This window comes from Silene latifolia, chromosome Y (genome assembly GCF_048544455.1).
Source record: "Silene latifolia isolate original U9 population chromosome Y, ASM4854445v1, whole genome shotgun sequence".
NCBI lineage: Eukaryota > Viridiplantae > Streptophyta > Magnoliopsida > Caryophyllales > Caryophyllaceae > Silene > Silene latifolia.
Genome location: NC_133538.1, coordinates 82,627,235 through 82,652,997, shown reverse-complemented (window position 1 = coordinate 82,652,997; position 25,763 = coordinate 82,627,235). Strand labels below are relative to the sequence as shown.

The 25,763-nt window shown below is 39.2% G+C and overlaps 2 protein-coding genes across 2 annotated transcripts; both read left to right on the top strand.

Annotated features, from left to right (window-relative positions):
* The first annotated feature begins 22,329 nt into the window (after positions 1–22,329).
* LOC141628417 (protein FAR1-RELATED SEQUENCE 5-like) lies at positions 22,330–23,646 on the top strand. Its single transcript, XM_074441563.1, has one exon. It carries the CDS (start codon positions 22,330–22,332, stop codon positions 23,644–23,646), a length of 1,317 nt encoding a protein of 438 aa, XP_074297664.1.
* Positions 23,647–23,676: 30 nt separating this feature from the next.
* On the top strand, positions 23,677–24,168 carry LOC141628415 (protein FAR1-RELATED SEQUENCE 5-like). Its single transcript, XM_074441562.1, has one exon. It carries the CDS (start codon positions 23,677–23,679, stop codon positions 24,166–24,168), a length of 492 nt encoding a protein of 163 aa, XP_074297663.1.
* The last annotated feature ends 1,595 nt before the right edge of the window (positions 24,169–25,763 follow it).

Sequence of the window (25,763 nt, the reverse complement as noted above, 5' to 3'; positions counted from 1 at the left end):
CTGGACTTACTGCGCCCGATAGGCAGGCTTACCTTGACTTGGCTGTCATGGATGACTTTGCCTGGTTCCCGAAGAAGGGCGTGAGGACGTGGAAGATTTGTGGTTCCACGTCTGTTACCTTGCCATGCCCTACCCTTCCTCCACTTTTACCGCTCCCGACTGCTGCTGAGGGAGCGAGGCCACCCCCACCCACTTACCACCTCACCTTCACCCCTTCTTCTTCTTCTAGGAAGAGGAGGCGGGAGGCCGGAGAGTCATCTACTCCTCAGGTTCAGACTCCGGCTCAGACTTAGACTGGACATACACAGACTCCCACACCTACACCTTCACTCACCCCTCCTCCTTCTGGTCCGGCCTTTCCGGCCAATTTTGTTTGCCCTCCTGTTTTAGGGGCGCCCGAGGTCATGGACCAAGGGCGTCGTGATGCCTTGCTTCTGGACATGTGCAGGTACATTACTGAGATGAGACGGGATATGGCCTTGGCTGTATTCCCGCTCTACGAGTTCCATATCCGAGCACGGCGACCGTTTCTAGCAGGGTGGCCGCATCCCTCCTTCTACCGATACCCAGAGGGTGGGTACCCTCCACTCCCTTCTGAATCAGAGGACGAGGCGGAGGAGACACCGGTAGCACGAGAGGTGCGATTACGGGCTGGGCAGGCGGCACAGCGAGCTGCCAGAGAGGAGGCGAGTGACCCTCCGTTTACACCGACTGCGGAGGAGGTGGCTGGAGATGACGATTAGAGGTCCCCCTTGTTTGTTGCTGGTTTGGGGAGACCGTTTTGTTGAGTGGGAGAACCTGGGAGACGACGGTGCCGACGACGAGTAGCTACTGGTCTACTCACTTCCCCAGTTTTCTGGCTGGTTTGGGGAAGTTCGCGTTCTTTGTATGTACCTCTTACTCTTTTTATTTTGTCTCCTTTATTTTTATTTTGCTGGTTGTATACTCCCATCCCCATTTTCTTTGGTGTATCTTTGGAAGACAACGAGGGCGTTGTCCGTTTTGGTTTGGGGAGGGTATTGCATCCTTTTGAGTCTGCATCTGCATTTGTTTTGCATTCACATTTAATTTCTCGCTTGCATTGTTGTTTATTTTCAATAAAAAAAAAAAAAATCCAAAAAATTTAGGAAAATTTCAAAAATTCAAAAACATTTCACGTTTACTTTTGCATATAGGTTGAGTCGGAACGGTAGATTCCCGTGATGAAATTGCACTATAACTTGTCATTTTACTTGAGCCTTGCACTTTTATTGATAGTCTTTAGCCTTGTCATACGCATAATCTACGAATTTTTGTTCAAATATAAGTTTGTTGTTTAGACTTGACCTATAAACCGGCAAACTACTTAAAAATTCTGAGTTTTAGAGCCATAACTGGTGACATTCATGACCAGTTCATTAGGAATTTTAAGAGTAGTACTCCTTGCATAGCATGTTCGTCTCATTTGCACATTTATGACATTCAATTTCTTGTCAAATGCACATATTCGGGTTTGTGGTTGGTGTCACATGCAGGGAGGGTCTTGCAAATTCCCCTTTCTTTATATCTTTCACCCATTTAGCTCCACATTAGCCAAAACTTGCCTTTTTGACCCATTAGCTACATTCCAAACTAAGCCTGCCTAGTCAAGCTAGTTAGTATGTTCTCTTATGGTATGTTTTCCATTGCAGTTTGGTCCGTAATTCTTGTTTGGAGTTGGTGTCTGTATTAAGGAAGGAGGAAAGAAAAAAAAAAGTATTGAAAAAAAAAGAAAGAAAACGTGAAAGAAAGAAGAAAAAAAAAAGAAAAAAATATGAAAAAGAAAAAAAAAGAGCTGAAACGAAAAAGAAAGAGAAAAATTGTGAAAATAATTGTACCCTCTTGTCAGAGTTGAGAATATGTTCGAAGATGTACAATCGACGAGGGTTGTTTGTTCCAGTTAGTTGTTTCAGACGATGTCTTTAAAAGGGAAGTTTGTGACCGTCTGACTCCTCCGTTCTATCCCATATTTTTTGAGGAGATTGTGCTTTGAGTCTAGTGAGTTTTGTGCCAAGTGAAGGGCACCAGTACTTAGTTTTTCAGTCAGTTGAGATCCAGATGGTTTCACTATGGTCCTGTTAGGTACTTGTTTTGCCTTTTCTCACCTGAACCTCACTATTCCCATATCATTTGCAAACCCTCGGCTGTGACGGACATTATCGGTTGGAATTTGTGCATTAGTACTTGAATTATCTTTCATTTTTGTTGCATGCATGCTATATAGGTCGCAGTTAGGTGAGTGACTGTCTTTTCTTCTCTCTTTTACATATAACATTTGCCCTTTGATTCATGAGAGAAGAGTGACCACGTGAGAGTCCAGTTCTGTTGGTCTTGCAAGGTCGATAGGTCAGCTTTATTTCTGAACAGCCCATAATTCGTTTGCGTACTGACTGCTTGGCTTTAACTATTGATTTTTGTTGCATTAAATTGGTTCAAGTAGACAAGTTAAGCTAGCTCTGAGTTATCATTTCCGTTCCATTAGTTTAGTTTTGAGTTTACTCGAGGGCGAGCAAAAGGTTTGGTTTGGGGAGATTTGATACGTGCCTAATGTATAGTCTTTTTGGCCTATTTCAGCACGTATTTCTATGCATTTCTATATTGTTTTTATGGTATTTTGCTATGAATTGGCTACTTTGGTGTATTTTGTCCTTTTTGTAGGAATGATCGCGAAAGTAGTGGAACCATACCCCTTTTTGTCCTTTTTGCATGCATTTAGAGGAGATGGGATTGTCCCAGAGTAAGATACTGCACTTGGAAGCATCGTGGCACGCACTACGAGGCACTTGGGTGAAGACGTGAGCTGAAATGAAGACATAGTCACTTGATCGAGGAGTTTACCAGTCGATCGAGTGGTTCCCACACCCCTTGATGCTCGATCGAGAGGTTTACCAGTCGATCGAGTAAGCTGCACCAGACCAAGTCCTCGATCGAGTAACCTGATGGTCGATCGAGCAATGTTTGCTGAGAAGTTGGTCGATCGAGTGTATTAATGCACTCGATCGAGTGGTTTCGTCCTAATGGGCTTTAATTCAGTCCGTGTGTTTAATTATTTCGCTAAACATTGTTTGATTTACTATTTAACCTACGATTTACTAGATTATTGGGATCTCTCTTTTTACTATCTTTCATACTAGAAAACTATTGTACCTTGCTACGTTACTTTGCCTTCTCCACTGTTACTTTTATTTTCGGATCATTATTGCTCGGATTCAGTGTTCTTTACGCCGGATTCGCTCTGATTGTAATCCTTCCTTTTCCTTTATTAATAATAATCATTTGTTGCTTGATTTCTTGTTTGTGTTATCATTCTCCTTTGCCCTAATTACCTTTATTGCATTTTATTGTTATTTCATTATGTCTTCTCACTTTGGGAATTTAATTCTTTGTTAGTTTAATTACGAACATGAGTAGCTAAACCCCTTCATGTTGGGATTAGGGAATCTGCGGTAGGAAAATGACGATGTAGTGAATGAATTAGATGAACTGATTAAGAGACTCTGTCACTATAGCAATTTAACTGTAATTCCCGACCTAGTTGAGTGCACGCTTCTATGTCACCCATTAAACTGGCTAAAATTAATCCTGGATCGAAAGATTGGACTAAATAGGCCTGCTATAAACGAGAGACTACCCTAATGAGGACGAAAGTTAAGTTAGTGGTATTTTAGGATAGAAAGTGGACCGAAAGGACCTTTTAACATCCGTCTCACATTAGTTCGTCTGAGTCATTTACCGCTGAGTTATTGGACTACCGTAGTGAACCGAAATCCCGGCATGTCCCTCTCTTCTTGATAGTTTAATCATATTTTATTGCTTTATTTACTTTTTACCTTATTTCTCTTTCCTTCAGACTTCGTAGTTTAGAACCAATTTCAAACAAACCCGCAATTGTTACCATAGGATTAGAAATAGACAGCTATATTTGCGCTACCTCCCTGTGGATTCGATACTCGACTGCCTCTGCTACATTTTAGTTGAGACCGTTAGGTTTTATCTTTGATAGGGTTGCGATAGCCGTGTCAGCCGACAGCTGCGAACCTTTATAAGAGATTCGCATTACCAGGGGAGGACAGAAAATCCGAGCCGAAGCCTTCTTATATTAACCTGGTTGAGAGGAACCAATTCGGGGGAGCTACAAATGAAGATGCAACTAAGCACATGGAGACATTCATCGATTATTGTTGTTCCATAACCCCACCAAACGGTGTGACCCAGGACCAGGTGAAGGAAACTATGTTTATATTCTCTCTTCGTGATGCTGCAAGGTAGTGGTATAGAGACCCAGATCGAGCTGCTAATGGAATCACTGACTGGAATTCTTTGGCCCTAGCATTCTACAAGAAATATTTCTCTGCCTCGAAGTCTAATGCCATTAGAGCTCAGATCACGAGCTTTAAACAGGGTCCTGATGAGAACTTTCATGAGGCGTGGGTCCATTTCAAGAAGCTGGTGCGAACCATTCCGCATCATGGGTTCGAAAAATGGAGTCTATGTAATCAATTTTATAATGAGCTCTATGACGATCAGAGAGCTATCCTGGATGCGGCAGCTAGTGGCAGATTCCAGGAGAATGTTGGAGAGACTAAGGGGTGGAAAATTATTGATGATTTGGCCACCCATAAAGCTGAGTATGGGAATTCCAGGGGAAATCAAAGGAGGAGTGCTGAATCCCCTTCTGTTGCTGCACTAGAGGCTCTTACGGCGAGGTTTGATAAGTACGTATTAGGAGGAGCTTCAAAAGGAGGGATCTATCATGTGAATGCTGTTTCAGACGGTCCTTTCGTCTGCAAGAGATGTAGAGGAGAAGGGCATATTTCAGACAACTGTCCTAATCCCTATGAGTCTTGTGTTGCCTTTCAACATTATAGGCAGACAAACACTTATTTTGAGCCGAATACCCATCCTAACTTGAGGTGGAGTAGCCAAAATGCCCTGAATCCAACTTCACCTCCACAGCAGCAGCAACAACAGAATTATGTGCCCCCTCATAAGCAACAACAGTTCCAAAAGCCTCCGTATGTTCCTCAGCAGCAGCAGCAGTCCCAAGGCTCCGAATTTGCCGAATTGAAAAACTTGTTGCTGAAAGAGTCTCAAGCTAGAGAGGCCGGGATGAAGATGTTAGAGAACCAAATTGCTCAATTGGCAAGCAAGAATACAACTCGAGCTCCGGGACATTTACCGACGCAGACGGATCAAAAGGAGACCCTTAATGCCATTACTTTGAGGAGTGGGTCTACCATTGATGGACCCGCTATGGTTGAAGATGTCACTGAAAAAAATGAGGCGGAACCCAGTAAGAAGAAGGTTGGAACGAACAGTGGAAAGAAAAAGACGACTACCAGGTATATCAGTCGATCGACTGATATACCCAGTCGATCGACCAGTCCGCGAGATACAGTAGCTTCTGGTCCTGTAGATGTCAGTCGATCAACTGACCTACATGGTCGATCGACTGACAACGCTGCTGATGGTGAGTCTTTCTGTCCTCCAATGCCAGACAACTTGAGGTACCACTTGTTTCGGGGTACGACGAATCCGAAAATATTGGGGCAAGACCCAAATGCTGATGGGTCAGTCCCAGTTCCGAAATATGACCCGATGACGATTAATGGATCATTTTTGAGACGGTCTGAAAAAGGGTCAAGCTACAACAAGGAGAAGGAAGTGGATTTTCAGCCTAAATCCACCGATGTCGGCATGAGAGACCTAGAGGAGAGGGCTAAGTTACTTCTTTCAGCCCCTTATCCGGAGAGATTGGTGCCGACGAAGGAACAGATATCGTTTAATAAATTTGAAAATGTTATTCGTAGCTTAAACGTACAAGTTCCTTTTCTTGAGTTAGTTAATCAAGTGCCTGCTTACATGAAATTTATGAAGCAACTTCTGTCTAAGAAGAAGTCACTTGAAACTGTGCATACTGTCGCACTAACTGAGGAGTCACGCTCTTATTTGACCCACACTGCACCCCATAAGCTAGAAGACCCAGGTAGCTTTTCCGTTCCATGTAGTATTGGCACATTTTCTATTGAGAAGGCCTTGTGTGACCTAGGAGCCAGTATTAGTGTAATGCCCTTGAGTCTTGCCATGAAGTTGAAATTGACTAGGTTTGCAGTTAGCAACATGATAGTATAGATGGCTGACCGATATGCGGTCCACCCTATAGGAGTCTTAGAGGACATTCCTGTGCAAATAGGAAAGTTTTTTTTCCCTGTTGAGTTCGTTGTACTAGATATGCCCGAGGATGCCCACATTCCTATCATATTGGGTAGACCATTTCTGCACACTGCTGGTGCAGTTATAGATGTTGGCTCAGGTACTTTGACTTTCAAAGTAGGTAAGCATTCCATTGTCTTTGACCAGACAGCTAAGAAGAAAGACCCAATGTGGCCAGTCACTTGTAATACGGTTTCTGAAAAGAGATCCTATTTTGTGCTTTCTGATATGCCTGTCTCTACGCCTATTTCTGCTGTAACACCTCCGCCCAAGATTGGGAGCAAATTGGAGGAGGATTCTTCTGTTTTGGATTTTGCATGAGCTGGTTTGGGGTAGGAAGAGCCGCATGTTGCTCCAACTGTGAGGGAGCCAATCGTTCAAAGAGGCAGTCTAGGATGTCTTAGCTATGGCGCAGATGAGGATCCAGATGATGAGCCAGTCAAAGCGACGGAGTCCGACTTGGATTCTGATGAGCCAGAAGAGGTCATTGATTGGGGAGATGCTGAAGCCGTTGATCCGTTGAGTTTAGCGGATGTTGGAGTCGAGAAGAGTGCAGCTGAGGAGATGAGCACTGTAGAGGCTACCTCTTGTAGCCAGAAGCCGAGCAAGTGGGCCATTCCGTGGCCGTTCTTGTTCAACTATTAGTTGATTGAGACTTTACATACATTTTATTGCTTTTTAAGACTATTTACCGTTTCTTCGTGTGCACGAGACTTCGCATTTTAATTAGTTTGCTTAGGATTTTATACACTTTAGACTATTGCTTTGGGTTTTGTGCAATTTTGGGCGCGTTATTGTGTGTATTTACAGGTTCATAGATATTGATAGCTCAATTTATTGAGCTAATTCGAAGAAATCAGAAAGTTACAGAAGGTATTACAGTCGATCGACTGGCCTGTGTGGTCGATCGACTGAGCTGCGATTTCCAGGAGCTTCTGTTCCTGTTCTCCTTGGTCGATCGACTGGGTAATGTGGTTGATCGACCGCTTTCGCTGCTGTACCTGTTTTCCGATCATTCCCCTGCTGAGTTTGGTCGATTTGCGGAGTTGAGGGAGTCTTTTCTCCACTTTTATCTCCGCTTCGTTTCTGTTTTCTTCCGTTCCTTTATTTTACACATAATTTTGCGCTTCATAAATTGCTTTCTCGGAATTACACGTGGTATTGTTTGTCTTTTCAGGTACTTATTGGTAGCACTGATGGCTACTGAAACCTCCTAGCTCACGCTAGTTTGGGGAGGTTTTCTTTTGCTGCGCTTAAAGTCTTGTGAGTTTCCGAGTTCTTAACTTCATGTCTTATGTAGTTAATTTCACGCAAATTCCCGTTTTCCTTTTATTTCATTACATGATTTTGCACAATGGGGACATTGTGTGATTTGGTTTGGGGAAAGGTTTTGCGTTGCATTTCATTTGCCTGCATTCACGTTTACATTTTGTCTTGCATTGTTGTTTATTTTCTCTTTTATATTATATATACAGAAAATTCAAAAAAATTGAAAAATTTTCAAAAATTCAAAAATAATTCACGTTTATTTTAGCATATAGGTCGAGTCGGAACGGTAGTATTTCAATGATGACATTGCATTTTCAGCAGTTTTATGCCTAAGCCTTGCTAATTAACATGTTATTATTAGAATCATATGCATAGTCTACGAGTTTTCGTTAATATTTTGCTGGACTTGAGACTTGACTTAGAATTTTGGCAGACTACATCATATTCTAAGAATTGGAGCCTATAACTGGCGTCATCTATGACCAGTTTATCTAGGATTGTGAGTAGTTACTCCTTATAAGACATGTTACATCAATTTGCATAAATATGAACTTAATCTGCTTTATGCCTGTATGCATTTAGTTCGTGGTTAGTTGACACATGTGGAAGAGGTTTCCTTTATTTGTTTAGCCCATAAGCTCCACACTACGAGAAATAGCCTTTTTGTTCCGTTACTACATCTTACATTTAGCCTGCCCTTGTCAAGCTAGTAGTTTAGTTTTGGGATTGTTACTACGTTTTTGGTGGCATATGCTCATTTTGAGATGTAGTTGGGAAGATGAAAAAGGAAGGGAAAAGAAGAAAGAAAAAAATAGAATTGAAAAAAAGAGAGAAAAAATGATTCGAAAAAGAGAAGAGAGAAAAATGAGCGATGTACTGTAGATGTGGCCGATCGACTGGCCATCTTGGTCGATCGACTGAAGCTCAAAAAAAAGAAAAAAAAAATCAATTCGCATAATTCAAAATCTTTATTAAATGACGATTTTTGCTCCCATGCTATATTTGTATCCTGTGGGGAGTTGATTATTTCGGAGATTGTGAGTTTTGTGCTTGCTAATAGCACCTTGTCGATTGAATATTTTGAGTAAGGAAGTGGGTGTTGTCATATGGTTCTGTTTAGGTACTAGCTTGATCACCTATGCCTCCACATTTCCATAAATGTTTTGCCTCTTCTTACCCATTACCTCACATATCAAAATTTACCTCGGCATGTGTCATGGTCATTTGTTTGATTGGAATGCATATGTACGGTTGTAGAGATTACTTTCATATTAGATTGCAGGCATGTTCTTATAGGTCGTAGTTAGGTAAGAGTCACTATAAAATGAATTCTTTCTATCTTCACATTTACTCACCTGTTTTTATTGAGTGATCTGAGCGACCCGTGAGAGTCTAATTTGATAAGTCTCTACAGTTGATGGTTCAGCAGTTTTAATGACTTCATAACTCGTTTACATGATTCATATTGCTAATTGATTGTTAGTTGTTGCATTAAATTGGTTTAGGCTTTATAGTTGCATTTCGCTCTGAGATTGAAATCGTTCCACCAGGTTTTAGGATCGAGTCTAGTTCTTGCTTGAGGACAAGCAAGGGTTTGGTTTGGGGAATTTTGATGCGTGTCATTTATATGATGTTTTACACCTCATTTTACACGCATTTCAGAGCTCAATTATGTAGTTTACAGCTACTATTTGCCCCATTTCGTCTACTTTCGTATTTTTATGTAATATTGCAGATTTATGCGGAAATGAGTAGATTTGAGCTAAATCTGTCCCCGAGTATCTTGCATTGCATTTGACGTGAAGTATTTACTTAAGGAACAAGCTTGGTGCGCATTTCGAGGCCTGAAAGATAATTTTATGAAGAATTAGAAGCGGACTATCAGCTAAAGCAGTCGATCGACTGGCCTCAATGGTCGATCGACCAACGCACGACTTACAGGAGCTACTGTACACTGCAGTCCAGTCGATCGACCGGTCACAGTGGTCGATCGACCAAGCCGCTAATCTGCGTGAATTAATAGAACGAGGAATAGGAAGCCCATTGTGTTTTAGGTTTTGAGAATAAAGTTACGTGGTATTTCTATATAACGTAACCTGCTCATCCATATACGATCATCTAGTTTTTATCAAGTATCAATTAGTTTATCATAAAATTTTAGGGTTCATTAGTTTAGAATAATTCCTTTCAATACAATTTACTTTTGCATTCGGTTTTTGATCTTTCTCCCCGCTTTTACGGTATTCTTCTGCTCTTAATTCAGTTTTATCACTCTATTTGTTCATAGATTAGAAATTGCTAGATTAGTTTCCCGAAGCCGTTATTATCGTTTTATGTTATTTGTTTGTTTAATTCTTTCAATCATGAATTCAGTAGTTTTATTCCTTAATCTCATTGTTGTTTTCGTCGTAGTCATGAGTAGCTAAATACATTGTGCTAGGATGTAGGGAATCTGTAGTGTAGGCGGCATTAGAATAGCACGACCTAAATCGCGCCATGGTCGATCGACTGGGTTCCCTGGTCGATCGACTGGCCACGTGAGGTTTACTTCGTTTTAATTAATTTAATTGCTATGTTTGACGAATCGAGTGCACGCAACTAGTTGAATGTTTAGGAATTGACCGACCCAATAAAGATCGAAAGATAGGGAAGCGAGATATCTTACCTAATTAAGACGACTAAATTAATACGATCGAGAGATGAGTTAATTTAGCCTTTTTAGTCACTTTTCAGGACGAAAGTCAGTATTAGTGATATTAGGGACCTGTAGCGAGATCGGAAGATGCTACCTGTTAAGAATGGACCGAGAGGACTTCTTATTTTCCCGTCTCACGTGTTTGTTTTAGACCTACCTAGTATACTGCCGCCGAAACTATAGTGAACCGACCATCTTAGCACCCTTTTAATATTTGTTTTCATTCGTTTATTTAGTTTATTGTCTTTTATTGCCTTTGGCTATAGACCAAATCAAATCAAACCCCCACATTTGTTACTTTAAAGACTAAAATTAGACAACTAATAATTGCATCGCCTCCCTGTGGTTCGACCCTGTTACCACTAGCTTCTGTTAGTTTTAATAGGTATTATAAACATTATCTTTGGTGCAGACAACGACGGGCATCACACCTGATGAGACTTTCTATGAGGCTTGGTGTCGGTTCAAGAAGTTGGTGAGGTCTCTTACTCACCATGGTTTTGATCAATGGTTTTTGTGCAACCAGTTCTATAATGGGTTGTATGATGACCATAGAGCTATTCTTGACGCCTCATCCAACGGGAGATTTCAAAAGAATATTGATGATGATAAGGGATGGGCCATTATTGAGGAAATGGCGACCCATTATGCTGAATATAGGAACCCACGGGACGTTATTCGAACAGTCCATTCAGTTGATAAAGCAGTTGTGGCTCAACTGGAAGCCATGAATGCCCGGTTTGATAGATTGGAGCTGTAATCTGCTGGGGAGCCACAAACAGTTCATTTGTTGACTAGACAAGAAAATATTATTTGTGAGAGGTGTGGAAGTGACGACGGTCATACTACTATTGACTATCTTACTGAGAAAGAACAAGTTCTTGCCTTTCGGCAATATAGGCAAGGAGGAGGTTCTTATTACAATAACCAAGGGGAAGTCCATCCCAATTTGAGGTGGACAAGTCAAAATGTTCTTAATCCCACTCCTCCGCCGCAGCAGCAACAACCATATGTCCCTCCTCATAAAGCTCAACAAGGCTTCCAAAAGCCTCCTTGTTTTCCTCTGCCGAATCAAGGAGCATCATCTTCAAGTGGGGTAAGTGAGCTAGCTGAGTTAAAGACAATGCTTCAGTCATTGACAAAGCAATGGCAACTAAGTGACCAACAGAAAGAAGCATCCATCAAGTCACTTGAAACTCAAGTTGCTCAACTCGCCGCCAATCAGTCCACGAGGAAACCGGATCATTTGCCGTCCCAATCTGAGAAGAATCCACACGAGACAGTAAACTTGATTAATTTGAGAAGTGGTCGTTCATATGAAGAACCAAAATTATCAACTTTAGATGACATATCAGACCCAAGGAAGGCCATAAATGCTGATGAACAGTTAACTATCGCTGAAGATAAGCTTACCACGAAGAATATACTCGATCGACTAGTTTCAGGGGGTTGATCGAGTAGAATTGAGGAAGAAAGGACTCGATCGAAAGGAAATTCTACTCGATCGAGTGAACTGGATAATCAAGGCGACGATCGAGAGGTTCAAACCACTCGATCGAGTGAAAAGTTTGAAGAATATGTTCGATCGAGTGGTAATTTGTCTCGATCGAACACTGCTGCCATTGAGGAACTCGATCGAGAACTTGATATTGCTTGATCGAGTGAAACATCACCTGGAAGGACTCGATCGAGGGGGAAAAAGTCTCGATCGAGTGATAAAGACCTTGAACCTGCTGAGACGTTTAAAGTGAGAAACAAAGGGCTCGAGATTCCTATTACGGTGCCCTTCCCAAGGCGATTACAGAGCACGAAAGTCAATCAACAGTTCGGTAAATTTGCCGAGCTCTTGAAAAGCTTACAGGTCAGTGTTCCATTTGCCGAGTTGCTGACACAGGTACCTTCTTATTTAAAGTTTATGAAAGAAATTTTATCACGTAAGAGGCATATCAATGATCATGAGACGGTAGCTTTGACCGAGGTAGGGACTGCCCTAGTTCAAAATAAGCTGCCACCTAAACAGTCAGACCCGGGTAGTTTCTCGATTCCATGTCACATAGGTACCCATTTGATTGATAACGCGCTGTGAGATCTTGGTGCTAGCGTGAGTGTCTTACCTTTGTCTCTCGCAAAGAGACTTGGTTTGACTAAATTTAATTGCACAAACATAACCGTACAGATGGCCGACCATAGTATATCACGGCCGTTAGGTGTCATAGAGGACATACCTGTCAAAATCGGGATATTCTTTATTCCCGTTGACTTCGTAGTGCTTGATATTCCCGAGGACACTCGCACCTTTATTATTTTAGGGAGACCATTTTTATTCACTGCTCGTGCAGTGATAGATGTCGGGGGTAAGACACTAACATTTCAGGTAGGAGACGAAGAATTGATTTTTCATCAATCTAAGTCTCGTAGGGCTCCCATGTAAGCTCAACCTTGCAATGCCCTCTCCTCTACTGACTCCCATATTGACACTCCAGATGAAAATTTGGAATTTTGTGCCCTCCGCCTCAGATTGAGAGCGAAAAGGAGGAACGTTCGTCTGTTTTCCTTGCTGCAGGTACAGATGGATTGGATGCATGAGCTGTCAAAGGTCAAAATGCAATTAAAATCAATCAAAATGGGAATGTTAACGTTAAAGCTGATAGGAAAGATAAAGGGACGAGGAAAGTTCGTGCATACGTGGATGTTAACTATTCTCCCCCTAATGGTTCAAATTCAAGCTCATGGAGAATGAAGAGGACGGTCAAGGATGCTGAAGGGACTTCCTCCAGTCAGAAGCCCTCCCTTGGGCTACTGAATTGTTTTGGGAATTGAGCAGGGAATGCCCCGTGTAACAATTTGTAAAAACTAATTTTAAAGTTCCGTTGAATTTCTTTATTGCATTTTTAGGACTGTTAGAATTTAGACTATTTTTAGCGTAGTTAGAAAGACTATAGACTGTTATTTTTGTGATTTGGTATGTTCGGGATATGTTTGCGAGTGTTTTTATGCAGGTTTGGGGAAATAATGACGCACTTGGATGAATTACACGAAGAAAAGAACTCGATCGAGTACTTTTTTTACTCGATCGAGAGGAATTCACAGGAAAAGGTTCGATCGAGCAGTTTCAGGTTACTCGATCAAAATAGCAAAAAGAGGGAGTCCTCGATCGAGTGAAATTTTACTCGATCGATTGAATTGAAGACTGAACTCCTCGATCGAGTGATTTAAAACAACTCGATCGAGTGAAATTGCAAATCCCGTGCAAGAAGTACCCTTTAAACTTCTTATTCTTCATTGTTTTCAATTCTTATTTCATTTGCCTCATTTTTTTGCGATAAATCACCCAAATCCTCTCTAAATTTTTGCCCAATACCAAATCCGTCACCCACAATTTTTTCCTTGCTATTAATTCGACATTTGCCCTCTAATTTGCCCTTCGAATTTGCTTGTTTACACGGTCAATTACGGGTTCTAGGGTTTGCAATCTTCGATCGAAAAATCACCATTTTTGATCGTTTTCTTGTCGATTAATTTGCTTATTCTTGTGGGTTATTATCAAGTAAGTATCCCTTCTACCTTCTTGTTGTTTAATTGCTTTAATTTTACCATTTGAGGAAATTAAGGGTTTAGGGTTTATACTCAAGTCGAAAATTTCGACTGTCATTGGGGATTTTCTTTTTAATTGCTTCAATTGATTATTGTTTCCCTTTACTTACTTGATTAGGATGGACAGTAGTTATATTGCCTTCGTCTAGTTTGACTGTAGTTCCATCATCTGCTGAGACGGTGGTCCCTGCTGCCACCACCGTCTCCACGCCTGTCAGTACCGCTTCTATTACCCTCGTGTTACTTGTTACTACTGTTGGTACTATTGTTACTGCTGCTAGTTCTGCTGCTAGCTCTGCTCCCACTTCCACGTCAGTTTCGACCTCTGTCTCAGCTTCTGTTCTTGCTAGCTCTGCTGCTAGCTCGACTTCTGTTTCTGCTGCTTCTACTGCTGCAGCCACAGCTAGCACCTCAGGTACGGTGACCATCCTTGCTGCGTGGTCACCAGCTGTCACAGCTGCCTACCGCCCGGCCTTAGTACCTCGCTCCGTCAGAGGACGAGCTTCTACTTATGGTACTAGAGGCCGGGGTCGCGCACGAGCTACTCCTACTGTCGGCCGCTCTGTTGGCCGCGTCACCATCCGAGTGGACGACTCACTCGACTCGCACCCCGACTATCTCGAGGTAATTTTGGTAAATGCTATTCATCACACTCAATTCTTTGCTTTAGCTAGCTGTGATTTTCTGTCTACAAAGTTTTTGTGCCGTCAGTCACTTGATAGACTTGGTATTTACGAGCCAGTTTGTGAGATTTTGAGGGGTACGGGGATGTCTGGCCTAGTGACCATGAGTGCCTTGACCTAAAAGGAGCTGACCCTCGAGTTTTTCAGCTCCTTTACCTTCTCTTCTGGGGTACACGACACTGACCCCACTTGCGCTTCCGTGTCTTTCCGGTTATTCAACCGGACTTTTTCTTTGACTTTAGAGGAGTTTGGTACTAGGCTAGGACTTTCTTTTACGGGTCCTACTGCTGCCCCTAGGAAGGTCATCCACATGTTGTGGAGGACCTTGGCACAGAGTACTTACGAGGAGCGAAAGCTCGCTCAGGTCCACCTTCCCCCTGCCCAATACTCCCTGCGTCTGATGGGTAGTACTATTTTTGGCCGTAAAGAACCAAACAATGTGAATAACATTGAGCTTTCTATTCTGGGCGGGTACCTGAACATTGACAGTGAGGGACCCTTTGTCCTCAACATTGCTTACCTGACCACCCAGTAGTTTCACAGTGTGGGGGAGAAGACCACGGGCACTATCGTCTGCGGTGGCATAGCCACTTTTCTTGTCCGTTCTCTCTTCCCCATCTTCCCTCGTGACTTGCCGTACCTAGACACTGATAGGTACCTCGGCATTCCTGCTATGATGTCCATGTTTTGGCTTGCTTCCGACCATCAAACTTGGAAGATTTCTGGTTCCTTGTCTGAGACCCTTCCTTGCACCACCCTACCTCCTCTCGTTCCCCTGCCCACTATTTGGGGCAGGTTACCTCCACCATTGCCCATGTACCACCTACCGCTGCAACCACCTCCTACCATGTCTGCTTCTAGGAAGCAGAGGAGACCTGAGACCGGAGAGGGATACACACTTGCTACGGGTGGCCAGACTTCCACGACCACTCCTAACCCGGTCCCTACTCCTACTCCTACTCATGAACCCGACCAGACACAGCCGGTTTACCCGGCTAATTTTGTAACTCCTCCACCTTTTGAGGCATCCACGGTCGTGGACCAAGGACACCGTGACAGTTTGTTGCTTGAGCTTGTAGAGAGGCAGGCTCGTATGGAGCGGCACATAACTCTTACTTTGTTTCCTCTATACGAGTATCACATGAGGCGACACCGTCCTGTCCCCGAGGGTTGGCCACACCCGTCTTTTTACCGGTACCCAGCTGAGGGGTACCCAGAGCCAGCCAGTGACGAGGAGGAGGGCACAGCTGAGGCGGAGGCACATACTCAGGCTGAGGAGGCGAGGAGGAGAGAGGAGCAGGTGGACCCGGACTACACGGCGGAGTACGTGACGGACGAGGCTGACGAGTAGCTACTGGTCTACTCACTTCCCCAGTTTTCAGGCTGGTTTGGGGAAGTTCGTGTTTTGTATGTACATTCTTGCTTTTTTATTTCTTTTGTCTCCTTTTTATTTCTTGTTTTTCATTCATTTATTAGTTGTATTTTTCCCGTTCCCCCGTATTTATCTGCTGGTGTATGCTGGAGGACAACGAGGGCGTTGTCCGTTTTGGTTTGGCGAGGGTAATGCATCCTTTGAGTCTGCATTTGCATTTGTTTTTGCATTCACGTTTCTATTTTCAGCTTGCATTGTTTTTATCTATTTTTAAAATCATAAAAATCCAAAAAAAATTAGAAAATTTCGAAAAATTAATAAAATATTCACGTTTATTTTTGCATATTGGTTGAGTCGGAACGGTTGATTTCCGTGATGATATTGCACTGTAACTTGTCATTTTTAGTTGAGCCTTGCACTTTTATTGACAGTTATTAGCTGAGTCTTACGCATAATCTACGAATTTTTGTTCAAATTTAGCTGACCGTGTAGACTTGACCTGATAAATTGGCAACCTAGTTTACAATTTCTAATATTTAGAGCCACATAACTGGTAACATTTATGACCGGTTTACATAGGAATTGAGAGTAGTACTCCTTGCATAGCATGTTCATCTTTTTGCACATTTATGACATTCGATTTCTTGTCAATTGTATACATTCGAGTTTGAGGTCGGTGTCACATGCAAGCAGGTGCTTGCAAAATTCCCTTTCTTACATTTCTCACCCATTTAGCACCACTTAAGCCAAATTTAGCCTTTTTGACCCATTAGCTACATTCAAAACTAAGCCTGCCCAGTCAAGCTAGTTTAGTGTGTCTTTTGTGGTATATCGATCCATGTTGAGGGTTTGGCATGATTCTATTGTTCGGGGTTTGTGGAAAATAAGGAGGGGAGTATGATTGGAAAAATGGAAAATAGACATGAAAAAAGAAAAAAAAAAGAGAAAGCGTGAATGAAAGAAAAAAAGAAAAAAAAAGAGGATTGCACGTGAGGCGGAAAGAAAAAAAAGAAAGAAAAGTTGAAAAAATTTGATTTGTGTTGTCTGCTTAATTAGAACCGTATTAAAAAAAGGAAGTTTGTGACGGTCTCACTCCTTTGTTCTTATTCATATATTTTTGAGGAGATAGTGTATTTGGTTAATGAGTTGTGTGCCAAATGAAGGGCACTTGTGCTTTCTTTTCAGTCAGTTGAGATTCGGATTGTTTCATATTGTCCTGTTTAGGAACTAGCTTGGCGCTTTTACCTCCACATTTCCATAATTTATTTTGCCTTTTCTCACCTGAACCTCACTGTTCCTATACTATTTGTAAGCCTTCGGCTGTGACGGACATTGTTGGTTGGAATGTGTGCATAGTACTTGAATCGTCTTTCATTTTTGTTGCATGCATGTTATGTAGGTCGCAGTTTAGGCGAGTGACTATTTCTCTTTCTCTCTTATACATACATAATTCACCCTTTGCTTCATGAGAGAAGAGTGACCACGTGAGAGTTCGATTTTGTTGGTCTTGCAAGGTCGATAGGTCAGCTTTATTTATGGACATCTTATAATTCGTTTACGTATTGACTGCTGTAGCTATAACCGATGATTTCTGTTGCATTAAATTGGTTCAAGTAGCCAAGTTATAGATAGCTCTGAGTTTTCATTTCTGTTCCATTAGTTTGCATTTAGTTTACTCGAGGACGAGTAAAGGTTCGGTTTGGGGATATTTGATACGTGCATTTTATATAGTCTTTTTAGTCTTATTTTGCACGTATTTCTATGCACTTTTATACTATTTTATATTGCAATATGCCCCAAATTGGCTACTTTGGTTTGTTTTGTCTGTTTTGCAGAAATGAACTTGAAAGTGGTGAAGCCGTACTCTTTTCGTCCTGTTTTGCATGCATCTTGAGGAGACGGGAATTTTAGAGCGAGAGTACTACATTGGGATGCGTGAAGGATGGTCAACGAAGCAGTCAAAGACGAGTTTGGAGCTGACTTGGAGGAAGAACACTCGATCGATGGGTTTATTTGGTCGATCGAGTGGTTTGGAGTGCTGAAGAGGTCGATCGAGTGCTTTATTGTACTCGATCGAAATGCTACTTAGAGGGTTTCCTCGATCGAGTGATCTTTTTACTCGATCGAGAGGTTTAGCCTTTGAAGTCCTCGATCGAGTGGTTTTATACTGCTCGATCGAGAGGTTTTGAGTTTTCACGGGCTTAATTAACCCGTGTTGGACCTATTACGTAATAGACTTTGTTTTTCTATTTAAGCATTCATAATTAGGTAATTAATTATGTTTTACTCATCCTTAGAACGCCACTTTACTCTCTTAATCTCTCTTAATACTCTTCACTGTAAACCTTCTCTTTAATCTTTTGCTTGGATATCGGATTGTTCTTTACGCCGGATCGCTTGTTTTTGTAATCTTTCTTCCCTTATTAATCTTAATCTCGTTATTTATTGCTTTAATTCTTTGTTTCTCTCTTGATTAATTTCTGCCCTAATTTCGTTTATGCCATATTATTGTTATTTCATCATGCTTTCTATTAGTTCATTCATTATTGTTATTATTGACATCATTAGCAATATGAGTAGCTAATTTCATTCATGTTGGGATTAGGGAATCCATGGTAGGATTGTACGATGTAGCGAATAGGCTAGATGATTTATTTGTGAGAATCTGTACCCATGGCAATTTAATTATAATACCGACTTAGCTGAGTGCACGCTTCTAAGTTACTTTTAATCTGGTTAAATTTATTCCTGGATCGGAAGATTCGACTAAATAGACCTGCTATGAACAGTAGACTACCCTGACGAGGACGAAAGTTAAGTTACTGGAAATCTAGGATAGAAAGTGGACCGGAAGGACCTTTCCTGTATCCGTCTCACAGTAGATTATCTAGGCCATTTGTAGCTGAGTCGATAGACTACCATGGTGAACCGAAATCCTGACATGTTCTCTCTCATTTGATCACCTTTATTATATTTTTCTGTCTTTTATTGCTCTCTTTATTATTCTTTTCTTTAAGCCTTCATTAGTTTAGAAACCAAAATTCAAACCCCCAATTTGTGACCACATAGACGGACCTTAACAGATATCTTGCCTCCATGTGGAGATCGACCCGACTTCCCTAACTATATTAGTTAGTGCCAGTTGGTTATTTTTGGTAGGTACACGACTAGCCTGTAAATAATAATAATAATAATAATAATTATAAGAATAACAATAACAACAACAATAACAATAACAACAACAACAACAACAACAACAACAACAACAACAACAACAACAACAACAACAACAACAACAACAACAACAACAACAACAACAACAACAACAACAACAACAACAACAACAACAACAACAACAACAACAACAACAACAACAACAACAACAACAACAACAACAACAACAACAACAACAACAACAACAACAACAACAACAACAACAACAACAACAACAACAACAACAACAACAACAACAACAACAACAACAACAACAACAACAACAACAACAACAACAACAACAACAACAACAACAACAACAACAACAACAACAACAACAACAACAACAACAACAACAACAACAACAACAACAATAATAACAACAACAACAACAACAACAACAACAACAACAACAACAACAATAATAATAATAATAATAATAATAATAATAATAATAATAATAATAATAATAATAATAATAATAATAATAATAATAATAATAATAATAATAATAATAACAATAATAATAATAATAATAATAATAATAATAATAATAATAATAATAATAATAATAATAATAATAATAATAATAATAATAATAATAATAATAACAACAACAACAACAACAATAATAATAATAAGGGTAGAGTTCCGGTGAGAATGGCTTATCGTGAGAACCGTGAGAACAGATCTCAACCGTCCATCAAAGTAATCTAACGGATGAGATTAGACGCGCGTTACTTAGAAAAGTAGACTTTCGCGCAAAACAAAAAATAAGAAAGTGTACATGTGAGCAATATCAAACCTACGGAACAAAATCAAACCATACGAAACAAAATCAATCGATTTCATCATTAATCCTTCCTTAATTTATAAATTTTTATTTCTCGACATCAAATTTAGTGATCTAAAATCGGTTATTCATCATCAATTGCTGTGTTCGAAGCGCAAATCTTCGGAAGCGAAATCAGATTCAATTTGTTCAAACTTTTGCATTCATCAGCTATTCAGTTATTTCAAGATCAAAACTTTGTAAGGAAAATCGGAGTTGATTTCGACATTCATCTGGAATTATTGTTTTCGACAGTCAATATTGAGGTATGTTCATTCAATGTTATTTAATTCCTTTCTCAGTCCTTGTTAAATTGATTTTATGATGATGTTAAAGTTAAATGTAATGAAATTCAACTTAAGTTCGGATTTGATTAAATTTAGTTAACTAGATTTAATGTCCGAAACCACAAAAACATTAATTTTATAACGAAAAGTGTTCAATTAAGGTTTATAGTTTGTTTGTTTGATGTAAGGATGATGATAAACGTAAATGTACTTTGTGGTGAAAAGAAATGTAAAAATAATGAGAAAAGAAAAGTGTGCAATTTGAAATAACTGAAAAGTAGTTTTACATGTAATAATAATGAGTTGTGTTGTGGTGTATACGTTTCATAAAGAAATGTCCTATCAGATTTATTAAAATGTGCATTATCTATAATAACGATGTGCACGTAATTATTACCTTTTGCATGTGGTCTTGCAACTGTTCACAATAAGTCACAATAAGTCAAATGACGGTTTCTAACTTGCTTATGTGGTGAAAAGAAACAACTATTCACATTAATTTAAATATTAATTCTGAATGTACATTATATTATTTCAGAATGTACATTATATTAATTATAAAAGAACATGTTCCATCAAATAAATTGTCCATTATCTATATTCATAATGTGCATTTTTTGATAATTAGGTGCAACTAAAATATCATTAAGCACTGTTTGGAAAATGTACATTATATTATATTTAAAGGTACATTAAATTATTTAAAAAAGAACATGAAACATTATTTGGAAAATAAATGTGCTTTCAGTTTAATTCAAATGTCCATTACGTATTTTCATAATGTGCATGTACTATTTTATGAAAGAGATTTAAAAGCAGACCTTAAATGTACATTATATTATTTCTAAAGGTACATTTTATTATTTACACAGGAATTTGAAATATCAATTAAATTGAACTCGTAATTCATATAGTCGTTTAAGTAACATATATAACTTCAACCAGTTTATTAATTACCATGATTATAATGTGACTGTTGGTAGATCTTTGCTGTTGAAAAGACACAACTGTTCACAATATTTAATCGCTTCTATTCAATTAATCTACTATATAAACACAAGAGTGCACCACCACTTTTCCATGCAATCTTCATTTCTAAAACCTTTTTTAATAACCAAAATCTTCAATCTCTCTAGAAAAACAACCCAATCTTCTAAAAAAAACAATGTCTTACTCTAAATGTCAAATATCCTACTACCAGAAAATTCAAGACAAAAACAATTTCATCACAAATTATATGAAATGGCAAGAAGACCAGTTTTCTTCAAACTGGATTACTTTAAAGGATATTTCTGTAGAGATGGATGTACCATCACACAGACGTCGTTTACATACTTTTCTTACTAATTATGAATTCGTCTCGCTTATTTTTGAACGACTTGGGAGGCCAGAGAAGAAAAGCATGGCTGAGGTATGCAAGGCTTGATCGTCTTGTTTCCTTTTAGGAACCAACAAAAAGAAAATTAAAAGGGATTATTACCGAAACGTGGTTTCGGGAAATGAAAATGGAACAATATCACAAAGAATGGAAGGCTGGTTGAAAAATACTGCCTTTGCAGGTGTTTGTCTAGTCCTGAAGAAAAAATTAGACATCATAAACGACAAGCACAACAAAGAAAAAAACAAAGAAAACAAGATGAAATTGAAAAGTTGTATGAGGACAAGTCTGGTGATGAGGGTTATTACGACTCTGACTGTTAGATTAATTTACAAATATATTAAGTTATATTTCTAGTATATTGTTATTTTGTATTATCTTCCCTTGTTTTTTTGCTTTCTTTCTTTTTTTCACTATAACCCTTAATAGGCTTTATGCTTTTGAAAGTCTTGAATGGATTTTGTAAATATTTCTAATATTAATGAAATAGTATTATATCTTTTATTTGTTTGTTTACTGTCATTAACATTCAATACATTTTATATATGTTATATCAAAATGGACAACAATATTTCTTATGAACATTAGCAGTAAAATACATGTTCCTTTAAAGGCATGACAATGGACATTGGTAGGAATACATCATATATGTACCTTTATTTGTACGAAATAAATTACCAATCTTTGTAGAGCATATTAGAATTCGATTACTACATTATTATTGATGTAATAATATTCAATATACTTATTTACTAAACTACTGTTGAAGCAGACAATGAGTACAAATGATGGAAGTACGTCTTGTTCTACAAATTACAGCTTTACGACTCCAAGAACAAGAATTGAACCATTAAATGCACTCCACTACATTCCATTCTGTCCAGGGGAAAAGAAACCTAAAGTAGGACAAGTATTCGAAACAATAGAATCAGCAGAGTTATTCTACAAAGAATATTGTACAATCTGTGGGTTTACGCCAAGACTTGCAACAACAAATAGGATTAAAGGCAATGAGTTACCAAACAGTTTTGCATTAAAGAATGTTGTCTGCAATAGGCAAGGTGTAAAGGAAAGTAGGAAAAGGAAGAGGACTAATACTGATACTAATAATGCAGAGAATGATGAACAATCTGATGTGACAGACATAAGCCGTGTGAGGCCGATTACAAGAATCGACTGTCGTGCATTAGTGCAGTTCAAATACCAAGAATATGGAACTTACATTGTTACCAGATTCGATGAAGCCCATAACCATCCACTTGCTTCGCCGAAATCTACAATGTTCTTGAAAGGAAACCGAAAAATGATAGAGGTACATAAGCAAGTTGTCACAAAGGGAAAGGTGCTAAAACTAGGTGTTGTGAAAGCCTATAGAGGTTGGAAGGAGCTGTGTGGAGGTTACGACAATATCAGTGCTACTGAGGTTGATTTCAAAAACTTTGTCAGGGACATAAAAACCTACATTGGTAATTTTGATGCACAAATGTTTGTTGAGAATCTTATTGGGAAAAAAGACACATGCAGTTCATTTTACTTTGATTTTATAGTAGATGAAAACAAGTGTCTGGCTGGAGCGTTTTGGGCAGATCTGATCTGCATAAAGAACTACATGTTGTTCGGTGAGATGTTATCAGTAGATGCTACATATAGAACAAACAAGTACGATATGGTGTTTGTTCCTTTCACAGGAATTGATCGCCACAAAAGGTGCATAACCTTTGCAGCTGGGTTGATAGGTGATGAAAGTATTGAGTGTTACAGATGGCAGTTCAAGACATTTTTGGAAGCAATGGGCGGGCGCCATCCGAGAATTACAATTACTGATCAGGACAAATCAATGAAGTCGGTAGTCCCGGAAGTGTTTAAGGAGTCAACACACGGACTGTGCATGTGGCACATAATGAAAAAGTTAAGAGAAAAAGTCAGTTATCAACTGTTTCAAGATGAGGATTTTAAGAGCAGGATCAATAGGTGTGCTTGGAACAACCAACTTGAGCCTGATGAATTCGAAGAACAATGGGGGAAGATAATGACTGATTATCAGCTTGTAGAACACGAGCGGTTTTCAGATTTGTATGATATTAGGGAATAGTGGATCCCTGCCTATTTTAAAGATGTTTTCATGTCTGGCTTGATGAGGGTTACTTCAAGGTCTGAAAGTGAAAACAGTTTCTTTGCCAGGTTCCTCACACCTCATTTGACCCTTGTTGAGTTTTGGGTGTGCTATGAGAGTGCTTTGGAAGCACAAAGACACAAGCAGTCCAAGTTGAACAGTAACAACAAACACTCTGAAATCCCACAGAAAACAAACTCAATCCTTGAATTCCATGCTTCTGAAATATACTCGCACAACATTTCCAAAGACTTCCAAACAGAATTGGTTGTAGCTTTGTCTGATTGCCGTTTTAAAGATGTGGACAAGATTGATGAGACAAAAATATATATTCTAACAGACTTGCAGATGCCAAATAAGTCATGGAACGTCGCATATTCACCAGATAACATCGATATTACTTGTTCTTGTTCTATGTTTCAGGAATGGGCTTGTTGTGCAGGCACTGCCTTTGGGTTCTACACAACCAAGATTTTCAGAAAATACCAGAACAGTACATAATGCAAAGATGGACAAAAGGTGCAATGAGTAAGCCTGTCTTTGATAAAGAAGGCAAAGTGATAGATGTCTCTCAAAAGTTTTCTGATCGGAAAAGTTTGAGTACTGAGCTGTGGCAAGAGGCTTATTCTTGTGTCAGAGTAGCTGAATGTGATGATAACGACATGAAACTTTTGATTGAAAAACTGAGAGATATTAGATTGGATATGATTAGTAACAGAAGTGTTCTAGCAAAGAAGAAAGACAAGATGAAAGAAATAAAAAAGTATGTGGGCTGCAAAATACCTCAGAAGTTGGTCATTCATGTTCCTAGAAAATCTAAAAACAAGGGTAGGACCAAGGGCAAGAGAATTGAATCACAAATGTTAAAAGCCCTAAAGAAGAGAGCAAAAGAGAAGAGGTACTACAAAACATGTGGCCACCAAGGACACAACTCTTGGACTTGTAAAGAAACAAACCATCTAACAGGTATATATAATTTGGTTACTTGCAAAGAAACAAACCATCTAACAGGTATATATAATTTGGTTTCTTATTAAAGCATATTACATTTATGCTAAATAATTATTAATTATACAAGTATAGCGCATAGTGTTTACCTTCGAAAATCACCACTCTTATATGGAGACACATAAGCTCTTTGTGCAATGAATATTATGGTTGTTCTGAAGGCATAGATGAGACTTTCAGCAATGTATATTTGGTTAGCATTAAATGTATATCAATTTAGTTGTTCATTATGGCCATTTTGTCCTTATAAAGTCTAATATTTAATTTACATTCTGTTGCATATTCACCAAATACCACCATGAAGATGACGACGATGAAGGAGATGAATCTGATGATGTGGAGGACGAGGATGATGAGGACGATAACTAAGTGGAAGATTCAAATTTTTGATTCAAGGATAGACATCCATAATATACACTACGAGAACATTCTTAAAGACTTGTATTTACAATTCGATTTTATTGCCAAAGTACATTACTTTTATTGCCAAAATATATTACATTTGTATTAAAGGATCATTATTGTTGTTCTGCAAGGACATCATCAACTTCATTGGAATTATTTTCCCAGAGTACAATAATTTGAAGGCACAAAAGCCTTTTGCACAATAAACATTATTGTTGTTCTGGAAGAACATAATAAACTTTATTGAAATTTGTTTCCGAAATATAACAATCTCATGAATTAATTTTTTTTCAAACTTCAGGTTGTACGAGTCGTAGCTTCCTCAATATATGTTACATTACTCACTCACATGTTACAAATGAAACTAAAAAAGTTTTTACGGCTTGAATTCAGCATCTTCCTCATCTTCATCGTCGTATTCTTCCCATGGCAGTGGGTTTGAACGGAAATCCATTGCCTTCTTTAGTACAACATTAAAACATACATTGCCTTCTGTTGAAATCATATATGAAATGTATTTCTTCCACAGAATAAGTAGGGGAGTGTCCAATGAAAGTAAAGAAAACAAGGGGTTAGAACATGTACAAATGCGTACTGAATTATGTATTAATAATAATTGTATTACTTCTGAAACTCACATCGACTTTTATAAGCCCACAGGTCCAATTTAGATTACCCTTAAA